Here is a 26602-nt window from a genome sequence, read left to right on the forward strand (position 1 = left end):
GAAGTAGTTTAATGATCTTAACTCATTTTAAGTTTTTTTTTAGTTCGGTCGTTTTCGTTCTAAAGGTGCGAAATTACCTTACGAAACGAAATTGTGACAGAATAAGCCTGCTGTCCTGCGCGGTCGAGACTGTTCGCGGAGCTAGGACAAGACAGTATTGTCAACTGTCATATCTGTTGTATTGTCCACGTGTGAATGATACTTTATTATATCAATAATATATGCTCGTATAAAGGAACCTATTAGTTCCTCTCGCGTTAACTGTTAACCTAAATTCTTTGTTAAAACATTAATAACTTGTCATAAAATAACAGCGAAACATATTTGCAACATGTTTGAATGATACAAGATTGACAATTCTTGTCCGTCGAATGTTCAGTGTTAAATGACGCTTAGAGATTTATCTATTGTAGTAATGAACTATACAAACTAACTAAGACGTAATAGGAATGTCATAGTGAAGAAACTTACCGGAATAAAGTGCGGATTAAATCTCATTACTAACGGAATACATATTGTATATTTTTGAATGTAACACAGTTAAAGGATTCTAGTTTTAAATTAATGAAGATCACCCAGATTGCGCTAGTTTTTATTTTGCCGGCCAACAAATATAAACGCGTTATTTAAATAGAACTTAGCATTATAAACATTTTTTATTAATATACCGAAGTTCTAAGTCTATGTGTGTATATCTGTATGTGTATGTCTGTATGTATATGAATCAAAATGTGTATCCGAATAAGTTTATATTTTGTTTGTCTGTGCTCTATATTAATTTGTTAACTATTATAATATATTAAAATGTAATTGCCTAGCTTGGAACGGGGTATGTACCCTTGTTAGCTGGGCAAAGTGAACATGGAATTGTATTTTGATAAAGAGTGTGAATAAATAAATAAATAAATTCTCTGAGATTATATTTAGGTTAGAATATTTAGCCTCAAAGTATCACTCAACATAGATGTAAAGCAGTTTTGTTTTGTCAAAAGTGTTATACAAAATGGTGTAATAGTAGTTAATTGCATTTTAGTCTCACGTGCATTATAAAAATAAGGCGGCCTCCGTGGTGTAGTGGTCAAGACGCTTGACTCACACACGGAAGGTTCTGGTTTCGATTCCCGGTGAGAACACATAAAAAAGTTCTCCTGATCTAACAAATATATCTACTAACTTGATAAAAAAATTTGACTATAAACTGTCTAATAATAAAAAGGATTTATTTTGTTATACTCTATTAGTATATTAAATTAAATTTAGATTGCCGGCACTTTCAAAATTAGCCCAAAAATGTATGGATGCTGGGTGATTTCCTTTATCTTTCCTAAAACATGCTTTTGTTCGTTCCCGGGCGAATAAAAAATATTTACCTAGTTCTCTGTGTGAAATATAACAAAAATCCAAAAATCAAAAGTACTCTGGTCCCGGGTTCGATTCGTGGCTAGGTCGAAATGAAATATTTGTTTAAAATGCGGTATTATACTCCAGTAAACATTTTTTACTATAAAATAATTATCCAAGTATTTCACCGGTATTCTTAGAAGACGAAACAGATCAATAAATTTCCTATAAAAAAATATACTTATTTTGATATGTATCTTTTTTGGGTGTTTCCGGATGAATGAAAAAGATACGTATTGATAACAGTGACTGTGAAAACCTAAGCACCTATTATGCAGGGTGTTATTTAAACCCTCTCACATCTGAAACCACGATGATCAGAATGGGCAAGAAGACATATTAGCATATTTAAAAAAATATTTTGAACAAAGAAAATTTTCAAAAATAAAATACTAAAAAAATAAATTAAAACCATTTGCTTTTTTTTGATATTTAAAAAAAAAATTCATTCCAAAAAATATTTTAATATGCCAATATGTCTTCTTGCTCATATTGATATCGTGATTTCGAATGTGACAGGGTTTTAATGAACACCCTGTATATATATATGTATTTTTTTTAAAAATATTTTTATTTATTTTATTCACATTAACGCCCGGAGGTCTTTTACAAGTGTGGTACATTGATAAAATACATACATAAAGTAAGAAACAATGAATAGCATTCGGCACATTCAAATACACATTCTTACGTATAAATAGTAGGAATATAAATACAGATAAATATTGTTAAAACATTTTAATTGATCAATATACCCGTGGCTATACTAATACTCGTTACAAGCGGGTAGAAAAGAAAATTAAGAACAAATTATTTACATGCTTTAAAATGTTTAATATCGGTGAAAAAGAAGTAAGCAAAAATTAAAAAAATAAGGAAAAAAAAATAGGTTTATGGGTTTTTTTTATGGTGTACATTTTTTTTCTGTGTCCGGGCATATGAGGAATACAGCTATGCATGTCAAATAGAAGCAGTGTACCGGGCAATTGTTTTCGACTCGATAGCTAGTCTTAGGTAAAAATTCTAAAAAAAGGAAATCGAGTAGAGAAAATTCCACCTCGTAGGGTAGTGGTCGGTTTGCCTACCATGTTCGAGGCCCTGGCTTCCTGGCAGGGTCGACGTAAAATATTTTTTTAAAGGTAGTTTGACACTAATACTTTTCTGTCCCTGTATTGGCACCTGAAACGTAAGACTAATCACCTTACCATCCTGTAACACACGGTTGAGATACGCTGCGTGTATTTTTCCAATGCAGTGACCTACACACCACCAGATACGAACTAGGTTTTGAAGATGATGATGATATTTATGTAATTATTGTCGAATAAAATGCCCTTAAAAAGTTAAAGGTTACATTAGAGTGGTATTTTAATTTTCAATATTTGACGTAGTCACAGGAAGTTTGAAAACCACAAACAGCTTTAATACGTTCAAAGTAAATATAACCAAATGGATTGCAGCACATCATTATTATTCCCTTGCCGCACCTAATGGTGCATAGGGCACTGCATTGGTACACCAATTCCAGCGTATCTTGATCATTTTTGTTACATAAAAGCTAGACGGTCAGTCTTACACTTCAGGTATCACTCCAGGGTCTATGAAATATTCTAGTGTGAAAACAACTTTTTAAATCAGTATTTCATGTCAACCATGTCGGGAATCGAACCCGAGACCTCTTGGATGGTAAGCAAACGCGCTGAACACTACACCACGAGGGCGACATTGCTGCACAGGATTTAAAAAAAGAAATTACATACTCCAGGCTATTTATTTATTTACTTATTTATTTATTTATTTGACACTTTATATACATAAACAATATATATACATTTACGGGCGGGCATATTGCCTTAAGGCAATTCCTTCCTACCTACCAAAACCGTTCAGTTTGAGAAAATTATAAACACATGGACATATTGAATCTTACAATTTTATACACAAATTAAAAACAAACATGAAATTTTAGTTTATCTAACATTAAATTTATTTCTAATTTTTCCTTGGTGCTTAGTGTAATTTTTCTTGTTTATACCTTTATTATAACTACTATGTTCCATTACAAACCAGTCAATTCACAATTTGTTAGCTCTGTAACAGACTATTGTCTAGTTGGGCGACGAATTGTGAATTACAAATGTAAAATAAAACTGTATACACATATATTAAATTTATTTCATTTAAAAAAATAATATATGCATTACAAACTAAAATTCAAGACGTAAATGTTATAAAAAAACAAAGAATACATAAATAGGCTCTTATCAAAATAGTAAGAGAATCCTGCTCCGGAAAACCCCTTCGGATACATGAAACAGATTAACATCCAGAGCGATGTTGTTCAGCATAGCGGTAGCCCTTCCAACAGGCATAATCATCAGGAGGTTGGTCCTGTATATCGGAATATGAAACAATATATGCTGACGCTATCTTAGATATGTAATTATCGGGAACATACAAACCAATGTTCGTCATAATCTCATAATAGGGAAACATAACGTTTTTTTAAAACATTTTTAAAGTTATAAAGGTCTATGAAATACTGTCCAGTAAAAAAAAAAATTTGTTGTCAATTAGTAGCACAATTTTTTTTTTAATTTGTAAATTTAGATTCCCGCAAAAACGGACATTCCGTTGGCCACGCCCCTTTTACGTCACCATTCATGTTTTTTTGTTCCTGCCAATTCAAATTTGTTTAGAACAGTGTCACAAATCTTGACGTCACAACTGCCAAGGCCAAACATGTGTTTTTCTACTAACGTATTTTTATTAAATTTCTTTTTTAAATTTATGTATTAAAACATTTCTCCACAATATCCATATTGATTTTGAACATAAAATTAATTATTGTAAATCCATTTCATATATTTTTATCGGTATTCGTAGTCTGTGATTTTTCTCCATTATCGACCGTACCGCGCAACTATCGATAAAATGTGAATTGATATCTGTTCCTTTCTTTCTTTTTGTTTCTTTTCTTTTCAATATATATAAATATGCAAGTACCTATGTATGTTAATCTTACTTAATAAATAAATAAATAAAATAAAGTCAGAATATTTATAAATAGGAATACTTGTTCATTTAGCGATATATTTAAATAATATATTTGAATATTGGCATAATCGACGTCGGAATAATCAAGTCGGAATAATCGACGTGCGTGCATGAGAAGATGTATGAATGTGAAGGAAGCAAAGGAAGTGTGCCAGGACAGAGTGGTGTGGCGTTCTATCCTCTCTGCCTACCCCTCTGGGGAAATGGCGTGATGGTTAGTTAGTTAGTTAGTTATATTTGAATATTTGTTTTGATGTTTTTTCATTATTTACCATAGTACTCACTGGTATTTGCTATGTTATTTATTACATTAATTTCTTACTTTTTAAACCATATCTCAATTATAATTACGTTTTTATAATATTTTCAATTAATATAAATGATTCTATTATTTTGTATATTTGATTATGTATGTAGCTAAATTTATATAATTTATATTTTAATATTTATATTTTATCATTTATTATGTTATCTTCATTGTAATGTTATTATTTCATGTTTTATTCTTTATTATACATACTTTATTTTTTAAAATTGTCATTCTATTGCATCACATGTTATTTAAATTAAACTTATTTTACCATGTATTTTTTATTATTGTCAATTAATATGACTTAACACGGACTTAGCTTAAAAAGCATAAATAAGTTCATTAATCTGTAAACGAGTGTAATTTTAAATGCATAAATAAATTAATAAATGAGATACATAATTAATCATGGTAAATAAATATAAAAAAAGCTAAATAAAATAATCATTTCAATAAAAATATTATATTATTTATTCGTGATTGCCAATATTGATGACGATTTATTAGAACTTAATTATACATGTATAAATTAAGTTACGTTTCACTTATGCATATATTAAGTCGCCCACCTTTCTTTCAAGATAAATTATTTATAAACAACGTGTGTTCAATAATTATATAAGTTTTGTTACTAGCAATATCACACAGATGGCGTTCACAAATGCATGTCAATAAAGAGAGAACAATATTTAAAAATAATGTTTGTATAAGACACATATAAAGACAAAAATGAATTACGGATAGAGACGCTTCCATTTTTAACACTAAAATTATAATCTATTGGAGTTGTGCTATATTTTTTCTGTAATATTAGTGTGATAATTCTTTTTACTATATTTAGACTGCTCCGAACAGCAAAAAAATCATTCTGAAGCCCAAAAGGTCCATATTTGTATTGTTCTAAACAACCGAGGCCCAAAGAGCGGACCAACTGATGCCCGTTGGACCGAAAAAACGAGGCCCGGAAGGCGAATTACACGAGGCCCGTAGGGCATATTACACGAGGCCCGAAGATCCGAATTTCCTTGTTTTTTAATAAATGCTCAAAAATGTTTTTCATTAAATTTGAGACCGTGTTATTTTGAAACAGTGTAAAACAAGGATCTGGTGTACTGTATATTCGGCGGATTGACTTCGTTATTTATTTATTTTACATTTTGTACATAATGTTATTTGTACATTGGCGGGCTTATTGCCAAATGGCAATTTCTTTCAACCAACCAATAAAATAAAAGTTTTATTTTTATAATTCAAGTTACAGAACATATTAAATAGAAAAAAAGATTAAAAAGCTAAAAGTGTATAAAAATATAAATAAACGTATTTGTTTATAAATTACCTTAAATCGAAACTATTACTCAATGGGAAAAAGGAAAAAAGAGGAAAGAGAGAGAGAAGAGAGAAGAGAAGGGAGATGTTTTTTCAGACGTAATTTAAACAGAAATAATGTAGTAACATCTTTGATGGTGGGTGGGAGATGATTCCACAGTCGAGCCGCATGGACACTATATGAGTTAGAGAAGAAAGAGGAATTGTGGATGGGTATTAAGAGAGTGCCTTGAGAAGAAGAGAGGTAAACCATGAACTGATAAGCGTTGAAATTTTTCACGCAGGTATATAGGAGCGTTAGGACTATGAAGTACATTAAACAGAAGTGAGAGGGAGCGATAGTCTCTCCAATAGTCTCAGATAGTCTGTCCAATTTTGAGCCATTTCAGTTGCCTGCGATAATCAGAAATGTGGTCATATTTCCTAAGACCTAAAATGTACCTTATACATGTATTCTGAAGTCGTTCAAGTTTATCGAGTTGCTCACAGCTTAAATCAGTCATGGAAACATCAGCGTAATCTAGAATGGGTAGTAGTAATGCTTGTACAAGGGTGCATTTAGTACTAATGGGTAAGAATTTTTGCAACCTTCTAAGTGAGTGTAGACTGAAAAATATTTTGCGGCTTAATTCATTAGTATAAGCTCATGCTTTTACGTAATAGATACCAACATTGAATTTATTTTGCATTAAAAAAAATGGACTAGTTAATGTAGTTATCAGTAAAATGAAAATGTCAATGTCATTATCACAACTCACAAGTTTAACGTGATTTAACGTTCATGACCTTAATCATAATGATTTACTTCATGTATTTTATATTAAAATATGACACATTGAAATATTAAGTTGTTTTGGTAACATTTAAAAAAAAAAAAAAATCCGTTAGGGTTAAATTTTACACATATTATAAAGTCAAGTCATGTTATATCTCGTCTGGTTAGTACAGTCATAATTTTGATTGTATTTAATATAACTTTTTAAGTGGTCCGTAAGTAATTGTAGTGTCTAAGTCCATTTTCTACTGTCCTGCTTTTGTCTTCATTAGTTAACTTTTAAATGTGCATAAAAATAATATTGTCAAAAATAAAGTATTATATTTTCTTCATAAATTACGATTTAAAAACGTCGTTTAATCGACAATCTATTTTATTTTTTTTTTTTTTAATAAAAAGAGAAATACTTACTATCTTACTATTTACTCAAATATTCCAATTTTCAGACCATTTCCTAAAAGTTGTAAATAACTTGTGCTGAAAAAATGAAAATCAAGTTGCGGTAGAGTGGGATTTGAACCTCGGACCCTTGGCCCGGGAGTCCACAATACTACCACGGGACCACAACCCGGTTTGCCCTAAAACTAGAACTATAATTTTGCCCTGGAATAAAGCAAAATCATCGCATTGTCGGCGTCCGTGGTATAACGGCTAAGACGCTTGACTCACGAACGGAAGGTTCGATTCCCGGTTAGAGCACAAAAAATGTTATTTTCCTCAAGTCACGGTGTTATGTGATTATATAATTCACCACTGTAATTGCGCATCCTGGTCTGTTGTGATGAAAAAAGAAAAACACAAAAAAATACAAGACACATCAAATATAAAAAAAATATCAATAACATTATGTATATTGTTCATTAAAATGTTTACTTCAAATGCATGACATTGAAATTTAAGAAAATAATCGAATTTAAACTTGAAAATCATTACGTTACATATATGTTTATCACGTCTATTAAAAGTTCTAAAGCCTTTTTAATTTTGAAATTTTTATCGCGCTAGTAATTACCGAAAGTACGGCCATTGTGATTAAGGTGCAAAAAAATTTTTGGTATAATAGTTTATTTGATGGTGGCCAGCGAAAGAAAATAATGAATTTTGATAGGTAGAAGAAAATAATAATGATAGGTCACTCTTTTATAATTGTCCAAATATACAAAATTAGCTTTTCTATAGTATGCTAATAGATGATTTTTTATTCTAATTTCTGAAAAAGCACTACAATGAAGGTATGTCTAAGGTTTTTTAAAATAAAGGTTTTAATGCCTATTTATTACCTATACGTGTAAATAGATATCTGTAAATATAATTGACAAATCCACTCACCACAAAGTAGTACAGGACAACCAATGCAAACGGGAGAGTGGTGGCAAGGAGGAAGTGTCTCCAGTTGACCAGGAAGATGGCCAATAGAGGCACCAGCACACAGCCGAGGCAGTAAAATACCCCGATACACAGGTTCAGGCCAAATGTCCTCATGCTGGGCCGGACGTACTCCATTACTGAAAGGTTATTTATGATAGAAAATAGACGAAAATAGTGAAATTATGATTTACAATGCGAATTAAAGTCGTGTTTGCCTAGTGCCTTTTTTTTTGCCTACCTCCCTTTTGTACCAGAACCCAGACCTTTTTAAAAAGAAAAACTATTTTTTACTAAAAAATTAAATAGTTGTAATCTTATTTACATCTTAGGGACATTTTTAACGAGTTTTAAAGAACGGGGATCAAACCTCAAACCTCTGATCGTGAGTCAATAACACTATACACGAGACCACAACACTATTCAATATGAAATACATACTATTAAACTAACAGAACTCTTTACAAACATTCTACTTTAATATTGTTATAAATAATTAGTTAATGATGTCTACCCACGTTTATGTTAAAACCTTTCATGCTTTGAAACATCATAACTCCCTTTCCGCATATAATGGTGTCTGGGGGCACTACATTGATATACCAATCACAGCGTATCTTGACCATTTTTTTTTGTTGAATGAAGGTAAGTTAACCAGTCTTACGCTGCAGGTGTCAGTCCAGGACTATAAAACATTCCAGAGTAAACTTTTCAAACAAATATTTCATGTCAACTATGTCGGCCATCAAACGCGAGACCTCTTGCATGGTACCCAAACGCGCTGATCATTACACCACAAGGCGGATAATAATAATAATAATATTTAATAATAAAATCTTTAAAAAGAAATAATGATCTTCAAAGTTTTATTACATGAAAAATATATATATTTGAGTTCACTATTAGAAAATGAGAATCAAGTTGGGTTAGAGTGGGATTGAACGGACCATTAAACCGTGAGTCCGAGATGCTAGCCACGGGACTACAACACAATTTAAATTCAGTTTCCAGAAACAAAATCAGTTTTGAAGGCGCAACTGTTGTAAAAAAGTCAAACCTTTAGAGCACCAGTGATTTAAATTAAAACAAATTACACAAGTCCACTATCGTAAATCTAAATTTGAGTTATGAATGCAGTTTGACCACGTTTTTTATCTTTCTTAAGAAAGAGAACAAGAGAACTCTAATCATTTTTTAAACAAGATCTATCACAAACTTCAGTATTTTTAGAAATCAATGAGGAAGTTAATGTTTTTTTTTTCGATTGTCTATTGAAATAAGACAATTTAAAAAAATCATGTATCATGTTATCGCTATGATTTTTTAAAGTTTTGTGATTTTTAAATTACTTTCCGCTTGACATCACGAGTTGTTGTTTGCAAGCTGAGCTGACATCAAAAAAATATAATTCCACAGGTGTGAAAACACGCTAAACATTGCTTCCCGGAAACAGAAAATCTATCACAACGTATAATTGATCGGCTATTCTTAACGGCTTTTGACGAGAACCTATGACGTTTTAAAGTAGTTCATTTTTATTAGAACGTATTTATATTACCATAATACAACATAGATAAAGATTTTTTAATAGAAAAAAATAAAGTCTAGGCATCCACAGGGCTTATGACCTGCCATTAGCTGGTTTAAGTGGCCACTTTATACACTGTGTAACATTCACCATTCTGCCTCTATTCCTTCGATCCTTCCATCCGTTGACGTTTATGAAGTTAAAAAGCTTAAACCTTTATTGTTGCGGGTGAGATTCATATAATTGAATTATTTCACCTACATACTAGACAACGCCTGAAAATGTATTTATAATAACTTTTTCATAAATTTTGAAGAAACTTTGACAATTAAATGCTTTAATTTTTACCGCGTGAAAAAAAAACTTTTTGTATCCAATTTTCAATGCAATAAATATTATGTTACAGCGTTTTTCTTATGTGTACATACCGTATTTTGCGTTCGGTAAGACGCATCAGACCATGAGACGCACCCCAAAATATATCTATCAATTTTTAGAAAAAAAAAATATTTTGGGCGACAAGAGGCATCGGAGTTAAATTTTCAGAGCAAATAAAAGCGTCTTGTGGTCCTAAAAGTACGCTATCTTACAAGTTAAATGAGGAAATACTCCAAAAATACGGGACATTATAATGGCATTTACATTTTGATTAATCTCCAGCAAAAAAAAAATAATTTATACACACCACGGTGTACTTCTGGGGGTGCGAGATGAATAATTAAAAAAACAAATCGAGGGTTTTAACTCACCAATGATGTACATCATGACGAAGTTACTGTCAGTAGCAAGTCCAGACAGGAGTCTGCACGTGGCGAAGCTGGTGAGGGAGTTCGTGAAGACTGTGGCCATGTTCCCCAAGAAGGCCAGGCCGTTGGCTATACACAGGACGGGCAGCCGACCCACGCGGTCGGACAGAATGCCCAGCGCCAGGGTGCCCAGTACGGAGCCAATGAAGAAGGTCGACTGACCCAGAGCTGGTTTCCAGTTGTCGTCGCATACCCAGTCTAGCTGAAGAAAAAGAAATAGGAAAAATGATGTACATTTAATTTTATTTCTCTTTTATTTCGTCGGCCTTGTGGTCTAATGGTTAGCGCGTTAGCCTACCATGCAAGGGGTCTCGGGTTCGATTCCCGACATGGTTGATATGAAATATTTATTTAAAAGGGTGTTTTCACACTAGAATATTTCATAGTCCCTGGACTGGTACCTGAAGCGTAAAACTGATCATTTTACCTTAATGTAACGAAAATGATCAATATACGATGCAATTGGTGTACCAATGCAGTGCCCTATGCACCATTAGATGCGGAAAGGATGATGATGATGAATTTTATTTATTATGGTTTACAATCAATAAACGATATGTATTTATAGTCATACGAGTAGGTATGTGAGTAAACATAAAACGTCCATTGTTAGAGCCTAAAAAGGATAGTCAGTGATTTTTTGAAAAAAAACAATTTGTTAATAGACTATTATACTAAGCCAAAATTTTAAAAAAAAGTTCACCTATCGTATTTTCAGCGCAATAACTTTTTTAAGTTTTGTATTTCTGAAGTCTTTGAAAATTCTTGGGTGTGTAGTGGTTTGACTTTATTAAGAGAGCGGAGGCAGCAAACTTCGGTGACAACTGTCATCAAGCGGAGGCGATACGTGCTGTGGATGTTGTAATTTGTTAATCTTAATGACTCCCTATGGGGTGAAATCCAGTCATATGTTTATAAACATTTGAATAATCTCACAACATTGTAATAAAACTAACTGGTCCAAGAAAAGGTCCAAAAATTTGAAAATTGTTTTTAGCCATTACCTAGTTTGTGAAATAATTCGATCAAATAAATCTTTTCGAGAGTTAATAGGGCATTTTCACAAGTCGGGAATTAAGTTAAAAACGTAATATATGTATTTAGAGCGGATTTTTACGATGCTAATGATGCTAATGATATACTATTAATGTATTCAAAATGAGTTTTCATTAACAATTTTCGGGTTTAAAAATGAGCATATACAAAACGGCTCTTAGTTGGCATCACGTCATTTTGACGTCGCGCGTTACGACCGCCGACTAAGCTTTTAATAAACATTGCGTAAAAGTTTGGCGCCGAAACGTCATACGTGCCGTTTGTCCCACAGGCCGGATAACGTCACGTTTTCGGGTAATTCAAAATATGCAACCCTTGTAGAAAATTTATCCGATGTCGCACGAAAAAAATGTTAATACCGCTACCATCGTAACTTTTTTCTTATTAAAAAAAAACCCATAGAAAACACCCCATTGCCAAGACTTCCACATTTGTATCTCATAAATATTTCCCTTTTCTGGTGCGTTCTACAGGCGCTGTATTTACCGTATTTTTCGGACCCTATGGACGCACTTTTTTACTCTGAAAATTCATTAAAATAATTAAAGCTCGTCTTATGGTCCGGTGATGGGTCTTATCGTCCAAAACATTTTTTTTTTCTAAAAATATAAATTTTGGGGTGCGTCTTATGGTCCGATGTATCTTATCGTCCGCAAAATACGGTACGTCTTAATGATATATTTTTTTCCATATTTGGTCGAGATATTTTCTACAGTTAAATAAAAATGATGATGTACTCAAAGTCACTGCCAAGGTTACTTTGTATTGTCAACTAATAACTGGTTACCGCACAATACACAGTTGGATAATGTGTTGATAATGCTTGTCCTATCATACCGTACTGTTGGGTAAGTAGATGTTTATGTTAATTAAGTTAACAATTTTCCGGAGAGTATCCGTTTGAAATTATTTGATTTTTTATTTATTTGTGGTTGATTTTAATTAAATGTAGAAATCAGGCGAGTGCAAATCTGAGTTAGGTAAAATTGATACGATTAAAAAAGAGTCTCTGAGATGGATTGAGCATGTAGAACGAACGGATAACGAAAGAATGGTAAAGCAGGTATATATTGTCACTTCAGTTCGTTTTTATCCAACAGACCAAAACACAAATCTGCAGAAATAGAGCTTTAATTTTTTTTCCTAAAATAAGCCTAAATAATCACGACAACATAAGATGAAATTCGTTTGAAAAAACCCTCAAACAATAAAAAAAACATATATTTTTAATTTCAATTTTATAAATAAAGGCTTTCTCAGAACTCCTGGACACTAAACTCAATTTCGTCAAAAATAGTATGTTTGAGAAAAACAAACTGAAGCAACGATATGGCGAGAATGAACGGTGACGTAGGACGAGGATGACTAAGGAAGACGTGGCATGATTAGACAAACCAAAATCTTCTATCTGGTCATGTCAAAAGCAGGCAGAACCGAAGGAATGTAGAAGAAGCTAGGAATGTATGCCAGGATAGACTTGTGTGGCGTTCCATCCTCTCTGCCTACCCCTACGGGTTAATGTTGTGATGGCAGTAGTAGTAGTAGTGATGATAGATTTTTTTGCAAGAATTTGAAATGCTTTCCTCATTGGTAGGTCCAAGAACCTTTAAGAGGGTGCGCGGAGCCAAACTATTTTGATGAATAGGTATTTGAACATTGTGTTTCTGCAACTCTCTCGCAAATGGCTGTTTGATACTGTGCAAAAAACACAATTGCACGTCGGACTGATCTTGCTTTACTCAAATCGAAAAATTCTAAACCGATTTGGTTGTTATTTTTTAGAAAGAGAATTAGAATGAAATTTTCTGTCTCTATACATTTTTTACTTTAAAAAAAATATTTATCGTATTTTTTTACTGTACACCCAAAGACGGCAGATAAAACTGGGTTTTTGGATGGTTTTAGATCTCCCAAGAAACAATTCATAAAAACAGCCATATGATAGAGACGCGTTAAAAAAAATCACTGCTCCAGTGCCATAATCCAGGAAGAATACACGAAAATGCTTTTGTTCGAGGAAAATTCAGACTGCGTTTCCTCTTTACATGATTGAGGCGACAAAGGAGTCTGAATCTTTCAACTGTTTCCATAAATTACATAGAACGGCTTTTATCATCTGTTATCGGAAGTTTGAAAGTTAAAAATGAAAAAAAAAAACAGATGATTAAACGTAGGCAGAATTGGGAATATTATATTAATCGATTACTTAAACTACCAAATGACAGATCATCATCATTCCCTTATCCGCACCCAAAATGGTGCATAGGATACTACGTTGAAACACCAAATTCAGCGAGTCCGATCATATCGACGGTTGAAAGGAAAGTTACCTGGCGACATAGAAGAACCGATCTATTTTTTTTATTAAAAAAAAAATATCGTATTTTGAATTTATATGGGAATCACTCTTTAATAATACTCGTACATACGTACGAGATTTTTTTATTTGTAAAAAATAAAAAAAATACCCGAATTGGCTTTTCTGTAAAGTTTCTATATGTCGATGTCGTTTGTTACCTTTTTTCTTTCCAGCGTCGATATGTTACATAAAGGTAAGGTAATCAATCTTACGCTAATATAAATTAATTACCTGAACTACCAAATGACAGGTCATAATCCCTGTAAAATCCCATATTCCATTTTCTAAAAAGTTCTCCATCACTGTTTTATGTATCATGTATTCTATTTTAAGGGTAAAATAATAGAAAGTTGCATCTAATTTTTTTTTTTTTTTTTTACCTAATTAATTATAAGTAGGTAGTTTATTACACATTTTTTGAGACATAAGTCTCAACTCATGCGACTAAAAGTCCTGTTTGGTAATGTATCCAAAATAAAACAAGTTTATTGGATTATAATTCTACTTTATTTTTTATAGAATATACAAAGGGTATATAAAATAAAGTAGAATTATAATCCAATAAAATTGTTTTATTTTGGATACATTACCAAATTAAATATGGAATTCTACCAATTGTCTGCATACACAATAAATAAAAATCCTGTGTTGAGTTTGCCGAGTAATTAGTTGACACAGACATACGAGTATATCACCACAAATATTATATTGGATCAGAAACATACACATTTTTTGAGACATAAGTCTCAACTCATGCGACTAAAAGTCCTGTGTTGAGTTTGACGAGTAAGTAGTTGACACAGACATACGAGTATATCACCACAAATATTATATTAACAGACATACGAGTATATCACCACAAATATTATATTGAATCAAAAACGTAATAATAATTTAAATAAATAAATATATAACACAACGATATGGTAAAGAGCAAACTCAAACATTCAGAAAATAATCAATTACAACAGAAACGATATTAATAATGATTAAACTGGTAATTTTAAACGAAGACTTAGGTATCTAAGGTTGATCGAAATCTCAAATTATAATTTTTAAAATCCCATGAGAAATAAATTCAGGAAACATATGTAAAAACTCGCCGAAATGCCGTTACTGTCATGCTCCATGCGCCTGTTATAGACAATTTTAAAAAATCCGAACCGCAAATAAAATTAATTAATTAATACTCTTAATGCATTAAAACCACTCAAAAGGAATGGAATTTTCATTGAAATTTAATCAACTTTGCGGAATATTTCGAAATATTGTCTGTTTAGAGGGAATTGATAAAAAGCACGGCGCCTATGTCCTACATAAATATAATCAATACCTTAATTTATTTGTTAGTTTTAAAAAATACTTTGAGCTGGACGCACGTCGGTTAGAAAAGTACAATTCAAATATATGAGGCTGCATGTGGGAGCCTATAAGAACATAAAATACATAACGTCGGCAGCTCGCTGGTTAGCGTCTTGGACATTAAATAGTACACTTCTATTTGCCAGAGGATAAAGTCTCAAAAAAATATTGAGAAATGATTCCCTTATCGTTTTATATATTTTTGAAATATGTAAATAAAACACAAGGGCTATTTAATAACGTTTTAATATTAAAAAAACCTACCTCGGAAGGAATGCTTTCGAACCCGCTGTCTCTGTTATAAATCCACCCATCGTTACACTTTACAGAGTTCCAGGCGGGGAGAGGATCACCTCTTGTCACGTTCACAATTGTCCAGCTTTCTTCCACACCTGGGTCGATCCACTCGAACTTCATGCATGATGAATCCTCCAAAGGCCTCAAGTATTCCTTTACTAGTTCGATGGTCCGTGGCTCCATGTCCATTCCGCGAAGGTCTGAAGAGTTACACCAATGATCGGGAACCACACTGATGAAGGTTTGAGAGAAATAATGAAAGGCGGAGATGACGTTTATCACAGAAAACAAGAACATTAAAAATATTTGATAGCGGCCGAAATCTCCAACTTTTTCCAGCATCGTATCAATATCAATTTTAACGACGGCCATTTTGTTGTTAAATGTCAAAAAATGGTAGAAATCTTCAGCTTCAATTGAAAATAGTAACTAAACTTTTCTTTGGTATTTTTGTTTAATTTTTTGGTGTAACTATCACATTTTTAATTCACTTATTATAACTTACACAACTTCACTTAAATCATTGCAGAAATACTGTTATAAGTACATTATTATTAACAATGGTTTAAAAATATGTCTTCTTTCAGTTTGTCATTGCCAAAACCACCCTGAAAAATAACATTAGTCATTAGAAACAATTATTATTAAAAATAATGACGTACAAGGATTATTGATTATATACGATCATTTATTCATACGCATCTATTTTCAGTAGTTTTAAAATGATGGCAGAACAAACCTCACTTCATTTACATAACTGCATTGTTAAACTTAGACATATTTATAACACTTTGTTTCACAGACATGTAATTTATTTACTGGTATATTTGTTACTCTTATCTAAAGCATTACAAATAGTCTTCTTGTTTTTAATTTTAAAACACTTTTTACACAAAAATATACATTTTTTAAAAGAAATGAATTTAAATGTCCGTCAGTGGTCAACTCTGTATCTGTTATGAGTGCATACAAAATTATTATCACGCATACCTCAGTAGGTACCCGACGATAATAATATGCCAATAAAAACGTCAAGTTTCGAGCTAATCGCATTTCTTCACTGCGATTAAAAAGGAAGTCCAGTGGTTTTTTAAAAATATTTTTTTTATTTGTGACCATCAAACTTAGCCAAAAAATTTTTTTTTAATGTATCGTATTATCATCGTTATGATTTTTAAAAAGTATTGTGATTTTTAATTTAATCCGCCCGAAACGTCACGAGCTGTCATCGGTGAGTTGAGCTGCCATTTAAAAGAAGAACCTCGTAGCTGGCAAAATACACTAGTCATTAAAAAAAAAAATTATTTATTTATTTAACTTTTTGTTCATAATGTTATTTGTACATTGGCGAGCTTATTGCCAAATGGCAATTTCTTCCAACCAACCAATAAAATAAAAGTTTTTTTTTTATAATTCAAGTTACAGAACATATTCAATAGAGAAAAAATAAAAAAAATTCAAAAATATATAAAAAAAATAATAAACGTATTTGTTTGTAAATTACCTTAAATCAAAACTATTACTCAATGGGAAAAAATGGCTACCCGGAAGCCGGTAATCTATCACGATACATAACAATGCTATAATTTACTGATTGATTCAAAAGAACCTATGACGTAGTTTTTTTCCATATATTTTCAAGAAACTTTGCCACATAGTAATAAGATGCTCTTATTTTTACTGCGTGTAAGAAATTATTTTTTATATCCAATTTCTCATAGTTCTCGTTGATAAATTTTCATTTTTATTATAAACTTATAATATATATATGTGTACTAAAAGCCACAAAAATACAACTTGAATATTTTAAATAATTATGTCAAAAGTGTGCAAATGATGTGATAGTGACATAATTATCATGATTTTGAAATGCTTTTGAATCTCTGTGTCCGGGCGGATGTACTCCCTTTCTCTCCTCTCCTTTTTTAAAACTATTGCTCCCACAAGATAAAACATTTCAAAATGTATATTTAGCCCATGTTGGTGTTAGCTTCTAATAGAATGTGTCCTATCAGCACGCTGGCGTTGGTTATATATTTGTATGCAACTACTATAGCGAGATCCAGATGTTAGTCAAATAAGTGTCCCGACGGATACGTCTCGAAATCGGTAGACATAGAAAAGTCTCTAGGTGGTTACCACAGTAACAACTAACCGATTTCTACAAATATTTATTTTGTATATACAAATATTTACTATTATTTCTTTATTTTACTTTTTATGTTCAAAAAATTGTCGTAATAACGCGCTACAGCTGTAGATATGCCATTTCGCTCTATTGCATATGACAAAAGCGTTGCGAATTTCGCGTATGGTTTTTGGTTTAACAACAAGCATGTAATGGACGGTTTCGTGACTGTGGGTTTTACGGCCCATTGTTTTGCCGTAAACTACGAGTAGAGCCAACTTCGTGATTGATTATCTTAGAATGATTTTTGTCCGTATGGGCGGCTCTATATATGTAACGCGTTATCACTCTAAAAAAAGTGTACATTGGGGATTTTTTTCCAAGTTACAATTTTTCTTACAATCAACCAATAATATTAGAGGTGTTGTATATATAGTTTTAGTTTCAAAACGTATGCATGCAATATGCGCATATAAACTAATCAACATAGATACTAGTCTTCAATGAAAAAATGGGGAAAAATAGGATAAGAGGAGAGATTAAGGAAGAAAAATAAATATTTCTTTGGGCGTGTTTTAACCCTTTGCTCCCTGACAATGACGGTATAAATTTGTCCAGATGTTAAATGACTCATATACGATTATGTCTTATGTGAGAATGCATCTGAAGTAACTAATCAATGTCAGAACAAATTTGATTTGTTTAAAGTAGTTTTGGCCATTTTGACGTAATTAGTTCAAAAAATGAGTCCTGAGGAATCGGTTTTGCGTAGAGCTGTCACCCGCTTATGAAGAACTTCAGCCTTACGGGAAATTGGATACAAAAAATATTTTCTTGTAAAAATTAGAGCATTAAATTATAACGCAAAGTTTCTTGGAAATGTACGAAAAAAATAATTGATTGAAAACGCACTACTTTGATTGACGTCACTGGTTCATATAAACCAACCTATGATGTTAAATTTAATAGTTTTTTTTTTAAGTAAACAAATAAATAACTATCCCTCTGTAGTAAATATAAACCTTGTACATTACAAGCAAGGTGAAAGAATAATGTAACTCACATATTAAAAAAAAAAAAAAACAATGATGTGAGAGCTTTGAAGGATATCCGGTTGGCTTGCCGTAAACGAACCAATGGGAAGAACTAACAGAGAACAACCTCTGACGTCACACGCGGAGTTATTTCATAAATATAAAACTTATAGAATATATATGATAGAAAATAATCATAATTTCAATAAAGGCACTAGATAAAATTTCTTTATGTTGAAAATAAATTATTAAAATTAGATAACCTGTAAATTTTAGAAATTAAAAATGCGTTGCATAATAAGAAAAAAACAAAAAATAACTAAATAAAGAATATTTCCTCTAGTCCACTTCTGTCTAGTTTTGAGGGTATCCATCTTACATTATCATCCTTATAAGACAAAAAGACTTAATTTATTAGTTCCATACACAGTAAAATACTGATGAGCTTGATTGATAAACTTGTATAGCTTTGAAACCGGTCGGTAGAAATAATAAAATATAAATGTTTTAAAACAAAGTTGTTTTAATTTATTTTAATATAAATAACATAATTTAAAACGAAAAATTCTAATACTCTACTAAATCTATGTTCAGAGAATGCACTTGCACTTACACATGCACTTCTACATGTGTTAATATCTAAAAAAACAAGGGTATCGCTACTATTAACACATCTTTGATAATGGATACATATGAGTTAGAGAAGAAAGAAGAATAATCAATTGAAATGATTGACCTCAAAGTGAATGATTTAAATATTAAATGCATACATTTTATCATCGATCTGATATTTTTAATGTTAAAAAACACTATTGTAGCCTTTACGTTCCTCACACGCACATGTCGCATTGCTTACGTTTTCTCGGGCTATGCGTGTACGGGAGTACGTCACAATGAAGACATGTATTTCATATAATAATAATCAAATGAATGGAAGATACTTGGATTTATAATAACACTATTCAGTAAATAAATAACATAGGTAGGATGAGTAAAAACTATTAACTGATAATACTGTTCTTCGCACGTCATCCGTGAATATCAATGTCAGAAAAATCATTGCAAGCGAATGTCATTCAGCTACATTGCTCTGGAAATCTCTTTAAATCAAAGACTACGCTAAAAATCCCCACGCAAACGATATTGCAACAATGGTCCTTATTTATAAACCTAGTTCAAGGTTAGGAATAGGCATGGATGGGAAAAGACACTTTATTGGAGGAGCTGCTAGGACTATATTAGACCCACAAGTAAAAGCTCAAAAATCAGTTCTAAGAGTTATTCTAAAAAGGCCATATAGGTCCCCGAGTGAAGAGTTGTTTAAAACTCTACGAGTTCTTGATGTAAGGCAATCTTATATAAGAAACATTTTGATTGAAACCCATAAACACTGGGATACCCTAGACAGGGTAGGGTACACCATGCACACGAAACACGAAGTTCTGTGAGGAAGGACTAAATGATGCCTAGAGCGCGTGTAGCGGTGTTTCAAAGATATTTTATTTTTACGGGACCAAAGCTATGTAACTTAGTGCCTTACATCTGGAAAAACAAAAGTAGAACATGTTTTGGGAAAAAAATTGGCAAATGGTTGATAGACATGGGAAGCAAAGAGTCAGAAAATTTGTGGACAATTATAACTTAATTTGAACCTATATGTTATATACATACTTATATATTACATTCATACTTATTATATCCGAGTACACTTTTGCAAATCCGACCCTATATTGTTTATTTTTTTGCCGTAATATATTGGTTCTTTAGAACAGGCATTGATTATATAGGAACTGATAGATCCTCTCAAGTATTCCGCCATACCGCACACTTTCGCTTGCTTGATTTATCCTTAGTGTTTAACTAGAATATTTGTTTGTAATTTGGCTTATGTGATTTTTCTAATTTATAAATTAATATTATAGTGGTGGAATTTCGCACAAAATCAAACAAACGGTAAGTGGTAGCGGCGTGTAATTCGGACACAACGTAATAAAACAACATTTATAAATCAACGGTTTATTTACCAGTCAATTTTTACTTGACCGTCTTCAACTGTGCTTTTTTCAACCCATTTTTTTAGCTATGAGGCTGAATAATGGGTAAAATAATAAATTTAGCACATTCATTGCGACGTGTTATTTAAAAGAAATATTTAAATACTGATAACTGTGATTACCGTGCTATTTATTGCTTAATTTATCTCTGCCTTCTTGTTAAAAAAATATACTCCCTAACGGTAAAGTCATTAAGTCAAAATTTAGACGCAACGCACAATATTTCAAATATTCATTTTAATTCAATTTTTTTGGAAATCATCGGTATATAATAAACCCTACTATCGGTAAATCGTAGCGACGCGAAATTTCGAAATTAACCACATAGTAACATAATTAACAAAATTAAATTGTCAGGACATTACATAATATTTAACAAATTACAACAGGGATGGAGAATACCTTAAATAAAGGAATATGGAAGTCAAGGCATTTACAGGGCTTATGACCTGTCATTGGCTGGTTTAAGTGGCCACTTTACACACTGTGTAACATTCACCATTTTGCCTATGTTTGAACATCCATATTTCTTCAATTCTTCCATCTGTTGATTTTAGTGAAGTTAAAGAGCTGAAACCTTTATTGTTGTGAAGAGATTCATCTGACTGAATTATTTCACATACTAGGCAACGCCTGAAAACTATTTTTCAATTTTTAAACTTCTTGGATCAGTTGGTTTCATTACAATATTTGAGTTTGTCCAAATGTTCATAGACAAAAGACTGGATTTCACCCCCTCGGGGGTCATTAAGATTAACAAATTACAACAGGGATGGAGAATACCTTAAATAAGGGAATATGGAAGTCAAGGCGTTTACAGGGCTTATGACCTGTCAATTTTTATAAACAATCAAAAATACTTTGACTCGATCCCGAGCAAAGCCGGGTTAAAATACTAGTTTAATATATCTGTAAATTTTGTGTGATTTCAGTTCAGATGCATTATTTTGAGAAGAGTTCGAATTTCTGATTCGTGAGTCTTACGCTTAAACACTCGCTATTGAAAACTCTACAAATAACTAAAAAAATATTTACATTTTTCCAGTAAGTATGCGCCGTCTACACACCGCGCACCGGCGGATTCTTGGTAAGACTGAATGGAATATATGATGCATTTGTGACATTTCAGTATTCTTAAGCCAACACACAGCGTACTGAAAGAATATTCAGTAAACAGATGTGATATGATTTATAGTAATAACTTACAAAGTCATTTGTAGACTATACTAGTGTAGAGTGATTATCAACAATGTTTCTAATACGTCCAAACGTTTGTATACAGGCTGGATTTCCTCCCTAGGAAGTTATTTAGATCGCAAACGAGTGGAGGCGTATAAAAAAAAAAAAAAAGTTATTTAGATCTAAATTTGGTGCAACAGAGAGGGAAAACACTTTTGAGATGGGAATATGGAAGTCTAGACATCTGCAGGGTTTATGTCCTGTCGTTGGCTACACACTGTGTAACCTTCACCATTCTGCTTATTAACATTTTACAACAGAGATGAAGAACATTTAAGAGAAGGTAATATAGAAGTCTAGGCATCTACAGGGCTTATGACCTGTCGATGGCTGGTTTAAGTGGCCACTTTACACACTGTGTAACATTCACCATTCTGCCTATGTGCCCTTATATGATGTTCCACTGCAACGGTCACCCTAAACCTATTAAGCTCACCCGCTCCCTCTATCCTCTCTACCTTTTTTCAACTATTTTTTAAACAACACATAATATTTTTAAATTTAATCTGTGCATGTTTGTTCTAATCAGTACATGTGCTTATTAAAATGCATGTCGTGTTGGTTTTATATTTTTGTGCAACAATTTTGGTGAAGGTGTATGGTGGGTTTTGCATGTTGGTTTAATTGGTGTCCTGACTAAGAGACGGGTACGTCTCGAAACCGGTAGACATAGAAAAGTCGGTAAGTGGTTATATACAAATATTTAATTACATTTAGTAATATTCGATATTAGAAGTTAGCAAAAATTGACAAATCTGCTTTCCTTCCATACACTTACTTTTATTTGCTTTTTATATATTTTGATATTTTTTTCATAATGTTTTTTTGTGTTATTTAATTTAGTACTTAATCTTATTTGGCATTTTATGTATTTCTCCTATTTCTTACTTACTTCAGTGTAGAGTAAGTTTATAAAAACTATATCTCAATTATCATTTCAATTATGTTTATTTATTTATTTATTTATTTATTTATTTATTTATTTATTTATTTATTTATTGATTTACACGCCCAATGGGCTTTTACATATTTTAGAAATTACATTTAAGTGCAGCAGTGAAACATAAGTATGTAAATTTGGTTAAAATAAAAGATAACATAAGAAAAGCTAAAAAATACAATAATAAGTAAAAATCAGGAAATGTACCAACATAGGTATATGGTACATAGAAAAATATTTAAAAAATTTACATATGAAAACATACACGCATACATATACATACATATAAGTTTATACATTATTAAAGAGATACATGACAAAAAGAAATAGTAAATAAAGAAAAATATTAAGAAATTTTACATAAATTAATTTATAACCTTTTGAATACTTAACCTATATTTATATAAAGACAGACAAAATATATCAACTTCACCATACTCGTTACCTAGCCGGTGTAGTCTAGGTATTGGTGAATTGTAATAATAATTGTGACTGCCAGGAGATTAAAAAAATAACGTTAGCTGCCGAGTATTTCGAAGAGGTACTTTCAAGCTGATAACACTAGTTAATTCCGGGACGTCCAATACGCCATTCGCTATTTTATATAAATTTAATAAGTCATTTATAATCCTTCTTTTACATAGAGTTGACATATTTAGTGTACATAATAAATTATCATAATCAATATTTTCAGCGGGTATATTAAGTTTGTAATTGATGAATCTAAGGAATTTACGTTGTACTCTTTCTAACTTTAAAATATGAACATTGTAATAAGGTGACCAAATTGTTGAATTGAATTCTAAATTACTTCTAACCAAGGCAGTAAATAGCACTTTGAGGGTAGTGATGGAATTAAAATCCTTTACAGTTCGCTGCAAATATCCAAGACATTTCATTGCCTTATTAGTGATGGTATCAATGTGAGGAATAAATGTCAATTTTTCGTCAAAAACTATCCCCAAATCCTTTATTTGTGTAACTCTTCCCAGATTGATATTATTAATGTTGTAATCGAATATTATGGGTTTTTTACTTCTTGTAAATGATATTACACAACACTTGTCGACATTTAAATAAAGTTCATTTTTCTGGCACCAGTTGTACAGCCTTACCAAATTAGACTGAAGAACTCCACAATCGGTATCAGAGGTAACGTATTTTATTTATATATTCTTTTTCTATTAATTTCAATGAAACTATTATTTTGTTTTTTATTTCACTACCAAGAAGCAAAGAAGCTTCCAGTGCACAGTTCACTATGTTCCCGGCACTCACCCTCCTTTCAATATCTTTCTCGGTCTTTCCATTTCTAGTAAACATATTTCCCAGATACACCAATTCTTCTACCCGATTCAGAATATATCCGTTCACGCTGATCTCTCATTTAGTTATATTTACATCCCTTTCAAAAACCATCACTTTCGATTTATCAACATTCATAAGCAAATCGCTTTTCTTGCATACATCGTAGACTTTTGTTACCAAGAATTGCAGGTCTTCTTTGCTGCCAGCAAGAAGCACGGCATCATCCGCATACAGAAGACAGTTAACAGTTATACCACTCATTTTTGCTCCCATTCATAAATCTTTCAGTTCTTTCATACAGTTATCGATGTATATGTCGAACGACCATGGTGACATTACACATAACTGTTTGACTCCTTTAGGAATGTTAAACCACGATGTGAATGACCCATTCACCTTCACTCATGCTGTGCTGTCCTTATGCAGTGACGCAAAGCCCTTGTATGGTTACCATTCACTCCATACTCCGATAAAACCTTCCACAATTTCTCTCTGTCAACTCTATCAAATGCCTTTCGCAGATCGACAAATGCGCAGAAAACTTTCTGGTGTTTAGCCAGAAACTTTTCTGTCATATTTCCCAGAGAAAATATTTGATCCATACATCCTCTTTGTATTTGCGTATTTTTTTTATTGTTAATTATTATGGCTTGACACGGGCACAGCCTAAAAAGCCTTAATGAGTTCACTTATATTTAAACGAGTGTAATTTTGAATGAATAAATAAAATAAATAATTATGATTTAATTCAGCCGGGCCTGTAAAAGATAAACAAAGGTAAAGATATCAAACATAAACAGGACTTACTCGCAGAAAACAAACTGTATGTAATGCCAGTGACCCACTACTTGTTATACTATCCACTTTGCATTTAAATTTATTGTATTGTTACTACACTGATTTATCTCACGCACAATGACAATATCTGCAGACGTAATATTTAGTGACACATCCTGCCAGTTGAATATTTGTAACTGGGCAAAGGATCTTAATCTGAATAAGTACCCAAATTAATAGTCGTACAAAGATTATGTCGTCTCTCTTACTCTCGACATGTCTGGGATCGGTATTAATACGACTGAAGACCTGAAGTTTCAGTGTCAAATACCTATATTTACTAGAGTAAAACAGTGCCAAAACCGCCCAAACCAAGTTCCTAAACTCATTTTTATGTTTATTCGAAGATGATCATCTGTGAAACGTTCAATCCCTGCCAGTTGAAATAAAAAATCTAAGCAAGATTTTTTTCTTCAATTGGTCCGGGTTTTGTGGTGTATTTTTCATAACTTCCTTTCATGTTCATAAAATAATTCAGGCGTTAAATAAAAAAACAATATTATTTTCAAATACAAATAAAACTGCCAAGTATACCAGAAACTAAACAAGATAAGATTACTAATGAGGATAAACACAATATTTAAACCCATTGTACAAGAGTTTGACACCCAATGAAATAAAAGACATGGAAAGCCTTGAAATATTTCAAAACAATTTTTAAAATTTTCTTCATGAATTTTTACGTGAAATGAAATGTTATTAAAATGTCTTCAACAACAACAACAACAAAATAGAACGCCATAACACTCTATCTTGGCATACAGACCTCGCTTCCTCTACATTCATACATCTTCTCATGCACGCACGCCGATTATTCCTACTTTTGACATGTCCATCTTCAAGTATTTGATGGACTTGATCGTGCCATGTCTTTGTCGGTCTTCCTCGTTTTCTGCATCCATCAACATTTGCATCGTAGATCCTTTAGCCGTTCTTTCGCTGTCCATTCGCTCTACATGTCCAAACCAACGCAGCACCCCTTTTTTGATTCTGTCAATAATGCATGTCTCAGCCTTACACACTTCACGGATCTCGACATTTGTGCACCTATCATGCATCGTTTTACCACACATTCGCCTGAGGGATCGTATTTCGACAGCATTCAACCTACTTTCATCATTATTTTTCCAATTCCATACTTCGCTCCCATACATTAGAGTTGGAACTAGAACTCCGTTGTGAACTGCTAGTTTAGCCTCCTGCGATAAAAATTTGTTTGCCAAAGTAGATTTTAGTGCACCGTTCACCCTGTTCCCGGCACTCACCCTCCTTTCAATATCTTTCTCGGCCTTTCCGTCCCTAGTAAACATACTTCCCAGGTACACGAATTCTTCTACCTGGTTCAGAATATCTCCGTTCACGTTGATCTCACATTTAATTATATTTTCGTCCCTTTCAAAAACCATCACTATCAATT

At 32.2% G+C, this 26602-nt stretch overlaps 1 protein-coding gene across 4 annotated transcripts in view; it reads right to left on the reverse strand.

Moving 5' to 3' along the window:
- LOC148280716 (larval cuticle protein A3A-like) overlaps positions 1-22010 on the reverse strand; it is an 83475-nt gene extending 61465 nt beyond the window's left edge. For 3 of the 4 annotated variants that reach the window (XM_088227917.1, XM_088227919.1, XM_088227918.1), the window contains exons 1-4: positions 21897-22010; positions 15613-16253; positions 10515-10773; positions 8202-8377 (exon numbers count right to left, since the gene is read on the reverse strand). In XM_088227917.1, coding sequence (XP_088084043.1) covers positions 8202-8377; positions 10515-10773; positions 15613-16017 — 840 coding nt within the window. In that variant the 5' untranslated portion in view covers positions 16018-16253; positions 21897-22010. The remainder of the gene's footprint in view (positions 1-8201; positions 8378-10514; positions 10774-15612; positions 16254-21896) is intronic. The other variant, XM_088227920.1, reaches the window with a different exon arrangement.
- Positions 22011-26602: the final 4592 nt, after the last annotated feature.

This window comes from Micrasema longulum, unplaced genomic scaffold, assembly GCF_059751315.1.
Source record: "Micrasema longulum isolate JH-2025_06_02 unplaced genomic scaffold, ASM5975131v1 h1tg000548l, whole genome shotgun sequence".
Taxonomy (NCBI): domain Eukaryota; kingdom Metazoa; phylum Arthropoda; class Insecta; order Trichoptera; family Brachycentridae; genus Micrasema; species Micrasema longulum.